At 56.9% G+C, this 9,238-nt stretch overlaps 1 protein-coding gene across 4 annotated transcripts in view; it reads right to left on the bottom strand.

Moving 5' to 3' along the window:
• Nucleotides 1-750: 750 nt before the first annotated feature.
• The window catches only part of IL17B (interleukin 17B), a 50,720-nt gene continuing 42,232 nt past the window's right edge, over nucleotides 751-9,238 (bottom strand). For 3 of the 4 annotated variants that reach the window (XM_077769028.1, XM_077769030.1, XM_077769029.1), the window contains 2 exons: nucleotides 2,949-3,238; nucleotides 751-1,186 (listed from right to left, as the gene is read on the bottom strand). In XM_077769028.1, the coding sequence (XP_077625154.1) occupies nucleotides 955-1,186; nucleotides 2,949-3,238 (522 nt within the window). In that variant the 3' untranslated portion in view covers nucleotides 751-954. Of the gene's footprint in view, nucleotides 1,187-2,948; nucleotides 3,239-5,229; nucleotides 5,376-9,238 lie in introns of those variants that run through there. The other variant, XM_077769031.1, reaches the window with a different exon arrangement.

The raw sequence follows: 9,238 nt of genomic DNA, 5'->3' as shown, positions 1-9,238 counted from the left end.
GGAGTATCTTGATATAAGTTGGTGGTTCTCCAAGGATGGCTCCCGGATGTGCAGTTATCACCGGGAAGCCACTGTATTAGAAATGCGAAGTCTCAGCTCTTACCGAGAGACTGGATCAGAACCGCTGCATGTGGGGCCCAGGAATCTGTATTTTAACAAGTGCCCCAGGCGATTCGGGGGGCTGGCTAAAGTTTGAGGACCACTGGTATCAGCAAACCATCTAACCAGATCCCCTTACACATATGGCTGGAGGAAAGGATGATCTACACTGGTACTTCCCACCTCCTGAGTATTTGTTCAAAGCAAGGGATCCCAGCCTGGAAAAATCCATACCCACCTGAACGTGTCAGGGGCTGACTGGCCCAGGTGAAACCCTCCCCCGCCTGCACTCTCTGGCAACCCAGAGTCTCTTCTCTGGGTCTAGGGCTGACCTGCAGAGGATCTCAGAGCTGAAAGAGACCTAGGTCACTTACTCTGCTCCACAGTATCCATAGAGCTTCAGCATTAGCCGGACTTTCCCAGAAACAGGAAGCTCACCGCTTCCCTAAGAGCTTGCTTGCAACTGACCTTGACTTTGGGGGAGAGATGGTGCTTGTTCACTCCTATATAGGTTTCTATCAACCAAGCTCCAATAACAGGGCTGAAATAGGCTTATAAACCCAAATCAAAGGAAGTATGTGACTGCCCTAAATGGTAGAAGCAAACGCAGTATTTTTAAAATAACCTATGTCAGTGCTGGAGAACTCTGAGTGATGGCGCATCCCTTTTTATTGATCCGAAATCTGCAGCCCAGCAGCCTCCCGTCTCCACCCTGGTTTTGGCTTCTGAGCCCCAAGGAGCAAACCCAAAGTCTTGCTTTACAAAAGACAGCGTTTACATTTCATTGGCCTGGCCTGGCTCATGTGTGGGGGAGCGCCGGGAGGGTGGTCCCCAGGGCCACCCGCAGGCTCTGGTTCAGAAGATGCAGGTGCAGCCCACCGCAATGGTCTCCATGACCGCGCGCTGGCGGCAGGGCCCGGTGCGGGGTGGCAGCGGGCAGAGGCGGCGGCGCACGGGCACCTGGCTGAACACTGGCACGCTCACCATGCTGCGATCCTCCTGCATGGTGAAGGGGTTCACGCAGCCCAGACACAGGCACCGCGCCTCGGGCAGGTCGGCGGGGATGCGGCTCGGGTCATGGTTGATGCTGCAAGAAGCCAGGAGAAAGCACGGAGTGGAAGGTGGTGCAGGGAGGGCGAATCAGTCCCAGGCCCCACACCCCTACATTTCCCAACTGGCGTTTTCATTCCCACAGCAAGACTGTGTGCTACGCTGGGGGGTGGGCAGTAAGTAATTAACTCCACGTTCCAGGAGAGAAAACTGAACATCTAGGAAGGCAAGCCAGCCCCAAGGTTATCCAGGCTCAAGGTCACAAGCCAGTCACCCAGCTCCCTTCTTTCATCCACGAGTTGCCCACCCCAGTACTAGATTCTGCTGTGGGATTGTCAAGAAGCTAAGGCCTTCTCCGTCTCCCCCACCCACCGCGTGTGTATGTTCTTGGGAAACTTCATCCATGGGAAGCAATATATGAGCACATGGATGCTGAATCCTCATTAGAAGAGGAGTCAGGAGGGTTCTATTCTGACTTTGTTTCTATTTATTCAACACATATTTTTCTGAGACCCACCATGTGAGCCTGTCCTGGACATCAGGTGTTCACCAGTGGGCAACACAGAGAAGTGCCCTCCTACACCTGAGAGTACAGGGACTTGTTCTGTGACCTTGCTTTCTCTGTGCCTCAGTTTCCTCATCTGCTAATTGGAAGGGAGGGAGCTTGACTGCGGACTGGGAGCATCAGCATCACCAAGAGCTTGTTAGAAATGCAGAATCTCACCCCACCCCAGACCTCCTGGATCAAAACCTGCATTTTTATAAGGCCTCCCGCCAAAATCAAGGTCACAGCAAACTTTGAAGTCCAGCTTTGAGCCTTCCAATTGCCACATTCCAGATACGGTAGCCACTGGTAGCCATGTGGCTATTTCAATTTCAGTTCATCAGAATGAGTCAACTCTCCCTCAATGAAAATAAATACATTTAAAATAAATAAAATACTCACAATTAGGTCCTTAGCTACACTAGTTAGGTTTCAAGGGCTCAATAGCCACGTAAGGCTAGTGTTAGACTTTATATCATCCCAGAAAAGTTATGTTCTTCTAGAATTTCAGGACCTAAGCTGTGCACCTAAAAAAATCTCTGGCCTGATTTGTGAGCGAGGACCCTTCAAGGTTAGCCGATTTCTTCACCGTTCATTCAACACACATACATTCAGCCCCTACTGCATGCCAAGTTCTGTGCTTAGAAGTAGCGCTATGACCGAGGTAAGACACGGACCCCGTAATCTAAGGACAGCGGGTCTTGGTTCCCAAAGCTGGCCATGCACCCCCCGATCACGTGGCGATGTGTGAAATATCACTTTCTGGGCCTCTTCCTGGAGATTTTGATGGAGGGGGCACAAGAGTTCTTAGATGACTCTGATGCGGACACTGGGAAGGTGCCAGTCGTGAGAGACAGATGTGGACACAGCAATCAATACCTCCGGTGGGCGCTGTGACTCGGAGGGGGCACAAGGCACACGAGGTGGAGGGAGGAGAGCCTTGCAGGTACTTCATCGGGAACGTGGGGAGCACTCATGCCAGGGCTCGGCGCGGATAGCTCGTTGAATATCAAGCCTGTAAACCCTACGGAGCTTGAACTACTATCACCTCCACTACGCTGAGGAAACTGAGGCTCGGAGAGGCTGAGCTTGCCCAAAGCCACGCAGCCTGTAGGAAGCAAGCCAGGGTTCAAAGCCAGGCACTCAGGACTCCGAATCCAAGGTCTAACTCTTACAGTGGTGGGGACAGCGGGCATGGTTCCCTCCCCCCGCCACCCCCCCGCAGCTCACCCCTTGGCTGCCCAGCCCAGCCTACCTGTAACCCCAGGGCGACAGGCTTCTCTTGTTGGACAGCCACAGCTGCAGGTTGACCTCGCACTTCCTCCTGGCCGGCTCGGAGCTGTTCCTCAGCTGGGCCACCATCTCCCCGAGGTTCCGCTCGTACTCCTCCATGCGGGCGTATGGCTTCGCCTGTGACACCAGGTCCAGGGGCACCTGGTGAGGCCCAGGAGCCAGGGTTCCAGGCCGCCCTGGCCCCTTCCTCTTGCCTTTGGGGTTCCTGGGCTGGCCCGGCCCCAGGAAGATGGAGATGGTGAGGAGGAACAGCTGGGAAAGAAGACCACACATCAAAGGGAGGAGAGCCGGCTCTCCCTCTGGGCCAAGACTCAAGGCTCAGGGAAGAGAGAGGGAAGAGAGGCTTCAGGGGGGCCACCCCCACCGGCCGGGCCACCACACGTGTACCACACGCACACGTGTGTGTACCACAGTCATCGCCAAGTCCTGTCTGTAGCACCTCTTCAAAATCTCCCCACCCTTCCACTTCTCTGTCTCCGCAGCCATCCTCGCTTCCCTCAACAGCCTCCTACCTGCCCTCCCCACATCCCCCTGTCTCCTTCAATCTGTCCCCCACACCATGGCCAAGGACAGCTGCTTGCAATGCCACTCTGATGTTACCCTCCCGCTTCACCGTTCACCCCTGCTCTGCCGCGTGGTCTGACCCCTGCTGAGCTCCACCTCCTCAAATCTCACCGACTTCCTCTCACATCTGCGCCTCAGCCTCTGCCCTTCTCTCAAGCCCTTCCTCCCACAGTGCTCCTTCCTGCCACAGGGACTTTGCACAGGCTGCTACCCGCAGAGTCCCGCCTCCCTCGTTTTTGAAATGCCTCTTACCCCTCAACCCCTTATGTCTCAGCCCAGTGTCACGTCCTTTGAGGTGCCTCAGTGGACCTTTCTGGGCTCTCAACAGCACATGCCCCTTGCATGCCCGCAGACTTAGAGTTTGTGTGTGTGGCTCTGTTATGCGTCCCTCCCCAACTGAGCATGGACTCCACACGGGCATACTGTCTCATCCCTGGTGACCGAGTCAGTGAACAGCCATCACCTTCCCTGCCCTTCTGTAGCTTATAGTCTCAGAGGGGGAGCCGACAGTGGACAAGCAACAAGCACCTAAATCTCTAGCGATGGATGTGATGATGAAGCCGGCTGCCTGTGGCTAGAGATCAGGGCCACCCCCTTAGCAGCAGCGGAGTGGTCCCCCAAGGCCTTTCTGGGGAGTGGGCATGTAGGTGAGGTTTGAAGAATAAGAGGGAGGCAGATGGGGGCAGAGGGAGTCTAAATATCTCACGGGGGTCGGGTAGGGGGGATGAGCAAAGGTTTGCGTTGGTGAAGAGCTTCACTGGGGAAACCGTGAGGCTGAAATAGANACCCACCCCTGTCCAACCTCACCCACCACCATCCACTTCCTCTCATAGAACCGGGAGCGTCAGGAAAGGCTCTGGCTCATTCAGGAGAAGCCCCTGGAGCCGGGCGGGAGCCGACTCGCCAGCGAGCCAGCGAGAGAAGGGCCAGGACTTGGGTGGGGCTCAGGGCTCGCCAGAAAGGAGGAATCTTGGGGGGGGAGGGGAGGGGGGAGTCATCTCGTCCCTGAATCTAACCAGGTTCCCACCTGCCATGGACCACTCACCTCAGTACCTGCACAGCCCACGCCCGACCCTGGCCCTCTCCAGCCTGCCCAGCCAGCCTCGACCCTTGGAAATAAGTGTCAGCCCCTCCTGGCAGCATCGCTGGCTGGCACAAAATCCACCAAAGAGATTCAAGTTGCTCAGTTCTTCCTTTGGGTCCTGGATTCCAGTGCAGGGAAATGCCTCCTGAACAATCGGCCTTCTCATCTGAGCGTCTCACAGTGGCGTTCCTGAAGCCTGGCCCTCCACTCCGAGAAACCCAGAACAGAACCAAAGTCCTCCCCCACCCCTCCCCAGGAAACAGAAACAAAAGGACTTGCCCAAGGTCACACAGCCTGGGTCTCAGGACCCAGGGACTCTTTGGACACCACCCCCGCCCCCCCTGCAGCCCCGATAAAGGAGTTTGCCAGGCTCTCCCCCAGCCCCGACAGCTTCGGCCTGAAAGAGCTTCACTGTGGACTGGCTGAGCCCAGTTCAGGAGCCCGAGCTGTTGGCCATGGCCGCGGGCTCTGAGACCAGTCTCTGTGTCTTTCTCACCCTGGGGGAGACAGCAGAGGGAGGGCCGGCCTCTGCAGAGTCCAAGNTCGGGCCCTGACACGGGGTGGGGGTGGGGAGGGGTGGGGAAGCGCCACGTACCAGGTTGTGCGGCCAGTCCATCCCGCGAGCCCGGCGGTCGGCCTGCAGCTGCCGCCCGGCCTGCGGCCCCAGATGCCTCCGCCAAGAGAATGGCAGCAACAGGATGGAGCGAAGCAATTATAGCTCGTCAGGGGGCTGCTGGGGGGTGGCTGGGTGGGCTCGTCATCAGCTGGGAGCCTCGGGCCNGCTAGCCACCCGGCCAGCACCCACAGGGCCAGCGAAGACAATCCCCTTCGTTTGCTTTGGGGATGGCAAGCGGGTGAGGGTGGAGGAGGGACGGGCTGTCCGTTGGTCAGGAGAGCAAATGTTCTCCAGTGTGCCAGCCAGGAGCGGGACGCGGGCCCCGTCTCCCCGGGAAACAGCCCCAGGCGCCCCGGCCTCAGCCAGCCTCAGGTGAGTTCAACCTCCTCCCCACCCCCTACCCCGCCTCGGGATGAGAGCCCCACCCACCTAGTTAGCTCACAGGAAGGGAAACTGAGGCCAGAGCAAGGAAGGGACTTGTCTAGGATTACACAGCGATGACATGGCTGGGATCCAGACCTGGTCCCTGTGCAGTCCTCCACCCCCCACCCCATTCTGTTTGTCTTGGGATATTTTCTGCACGATTCCGGCCTGCCGTGAACATGTTTCTGAATCCATGCTCTTGCACTGGCCGTGTCGCGGTTCCTGAGGACTTGGTGGCTGGCTTCCCCACGCAGCGCCCCCCGCTCCGTGCAGCGGGCCTCCCATCCAGGGGCCTGCCACTGTGCAGCTGTCTGTGACCTTGACTCATTCTCCGCCTCGGTCTCCTTCTCTGTAAAATGGGAGTCATGTGCAGGAATCGACAGTCACCTGGCCCGTTTCTTTCTCAAATCTTTGTGTGTCTCACTTCCCCCCTCTCTAGAATGGGGGTAATCACAGTGGCCCCTCCTTGAGGCTGTTAAAAGAAGCAAAGGAAATAAACCATGTCTAACAGCTGACACGGTACCTGCCATGTAGTAAGTGTTCAGTAAACACTTAGCTGCTTATGGTGAAGATGACTGTTAGGAAATAATCATATAGTTGTTATTAGAAACATTAGCGGTTCTAATTAGCATGGTTCTCATTGTTCAGCCACCCCTCCTTCCCTCCCCCTTAGGGCCACCCTCCTGAGAGAGAGCTCTGGGCTTCACAGGCTCTGGCCACAATGTGGTGAGCTCGGGTGACCCCAGGATCCCACCCTGAACCGACCAGCCCCGAGGGCCGAGGCCTGTCGCCTCAGGCGAGCAGCCCAGCCCCATGTGGGGGAGTCTGTCCACCCAGGGAGGCGGGGGAGGGCTGGGAGGGAGCGTGCAGAGGACAGGGAGGCACAGTGTGCAGCATCTTGCCGAGGGCCACTTCTGGCCATTTACAGGAATGGCTGAGGGAGAGGATGCGGGTGCGACGCGCTCCTGAATGTCACAAGATTAATCTGTCCAGGGCAGGTTTCCACAGCATAACTGAGAAACCGGCTGAGGCTGGAGCTGATGGAGAGATACCACCATATTTGGTCAAATACTAGACAGGACTCTATTCTATCGCTGGAAACTCCAGAGGGAGGGGGACTCCGAAAATACCTCCTCAGGCAGCAAGGGCCCCCACTCCGGCTCTGGGCAGCCTCAGCCCCGCCGCCACTGTCCTCTGAGCAAGGGAGCAGCCGGCGTGAGGGGGTGAGCATGGGGGCAGCCTCCCCGCTACCCCTCTGCTGCGGCTGGCAAGGGGTCCGACGACCCGCATGCAGCTGGGGTGACCCCACCCCCACCCCAGCAGCCACAGCAAGGGAAACTAGAAGACAGGGACTGGGCCACCACGGGGTGTCGATGCTTCTCAGGACCCCTGAACCCGCCACACCCTCCTACCTGCTTGCCAGGCGCACCCTTGCTTCTGTATCTCAAAGGCAGGACTTAGCTTCCTTACCTTCCAGCTCCTGCGCTCGGCAGTATAGCTTCCAGGGTCCTGGCCTCCGACAGAGCAGGCCCAGGAGTCTGTACCCGACAAGGAGCCACCTGCGGGCTACGGGAGTCCTCACCCACCATCTTCTCATTCCCCCACCCAACGTCCACTTTAGCACAGGAGACGGAGGCCAGGGCGGGGGTGTCCTCACCCTGGCGGACATGGCCTGTTGGGGCCAGAGCCCCACGAGGCTGGTTAGGGCACGCCTCGGTCTCTTAATTATTACTGCTCTTCCCCCAAAGTTTATACCTACAGCCCTGCGCCCCGGCTGGGGCCCCAGACTCCTCCTCCCAGTGGGAAGGGGGATCTGTGAGGTACCCAGGGAAGGTGCTTCAGGGAGTCAAGGATGGACCCAGTGACCATCACTGGGTTTCCCATGCCTGGGCCAGCTCGGGCCTGGAAAGATGTCCCTTTCACCAGCCTAGGTTTCTAGAAACCACTGAAGGGGCATCTGTCCTGTGAACCCTGGTAGACCACTATAGGACCCAACCCAGGCCTGAGAGGGAGGTATAAGAACTTGGGGTTCCTGGGTTCACAGCAAAGTTGGGAGTCGTTAGGCTTTTGTCACGGAAGGTGGTTGGCAATGGTGACTGAGGGAAGGTGCTGATGTGCTGGAGAGGGAGAGGCAGGGGGTGGTCTTGCCCAGAGCCACGAGAGAGCCCTTTGGCTGCAGTCTGCCATGAACTGTGCCATGCTCACCACCAGGTGGCGCCACCAGAAAACCGGACAACCCTGCAGAGAGCAGCAGGCTCCGAGGGAGCCTCCCACCCACTACCCCTTTTCCCTGGAATGGGCCCTGGCATTGAAAATGAGGGGACCAAGTGATGGGGTGTGGGTGCTGTGTCTGTCCCTGGCAGCCCAAGCGACCTACTGTTAGGGTCCAGTGCCGAGACACCTCCCCCGTCACTGCAGGAATGGCACAGCCACCGAGTGAGGAGGCAGGGATGGAGTGGAGGCCTCTGTCTGCCCTGTGAGTGATTCCCTTCACTTGGAGCATCTACTAGGTGTTTGTCACCTAGATCTGAGAATTTTCAGAAAGCAACAATTAGTAATTGTTCCTAATAATAGCTACTGCTTACTACCTTCTTACTGACTGCCAGACACTGTGCTAAGTCCCTCGTGTTCGTCATTTCATTACATCTTCCCAGCCACCCTGTGGTGAGGTCCTAATTGTATCCCTTATCTACAGATGGGGAAACTGAGGCTCAGGGAACCCAAAGTCACAGGGTTCAAAGCAAGCTTGTCCGAGTCCCGTACATGCTGTTCCCTGCAGTTGGGTAAAGAAAGGAGGGTCACAGCCAGGAGAGGAGGGGGGATGACCGACCGGTCATTGAGGAGGAGCTAGGCTTGCCTCAGCCTTGCCCCGACGTCCTCAACAAACCGGACCATGAGTGCTGGGGAGGTCACTGAGCCCAGGTGCAAACCAGAGTCCTCAAGGGGATCTGAGAGCTCCCAGGGTGTGAGCAAGACGCCCAGCAATGTTCCTGGCACATCCTAGGCATTCGCGAAATATTTGATGCGTTGACTCAAAGCAGCTATCTGGAAGATGGGGTGTTAACACTGGAACGGAGAACAGGAGGCCGGAGCAGCAGGGACCTATAGGAAGAAGTATATAGCCCAAGAGTAAGGGTTCAGGCTCTAGAGATTGACAGACCTGAGTTTTAATCCTGCCTCTACCAGTTCACAGCTATGTGACCTTGGGACAGCCCCTTGACCTCTCTGAGCCTTAGTTTCCTCTGCACAGTGGAGATAATAAGAACCTGGCTTGGATAGAATACTGTGAGGCTTAAATGAGATAATGCATGTTGAAATACTTAGCCGAGCGCCTGACGAAAAGTAAATGCTCAATTAAAGGTAGCTGGCGATTGTCACTGCCATTGTTAAAACGGGGTCTGATTCGGGCCTTCAAGGACGCTTCTGGAGCGTTGCTCGGGTGGGAACAAAGATAGAACACGCAGAAGAAGGCAGAGGCCCCGTTTCCAGAGGGCTCGTCCTAGAGCAAGAAGGACCTGCAGGATTCAGTCGAAAGACCGAAAGACGTGCCCAAGTGAGCCCAGTA

The sequence above is a fragment of the Crocuta crocuta genome, unplaced genomic scaffold, assembly GCF_008692635.1.
Source record: "Crocuta crocuta isolate KB4526 unplaced genomic scaffold, BGI_CrCroc_1.0 scaffold340, whole genome shotgun sequence".
Lineage (NCBI taxonomy): Eukaryota > Metazoa > Chordata > Mammalia > Carnivora > Hyaenidae > Crocuta > Crocuta crocuta.
Note: the sequence above shows the minus strand (reverse complement) of the source record. Positions and strands in the feature narration are given on the sequence as shown.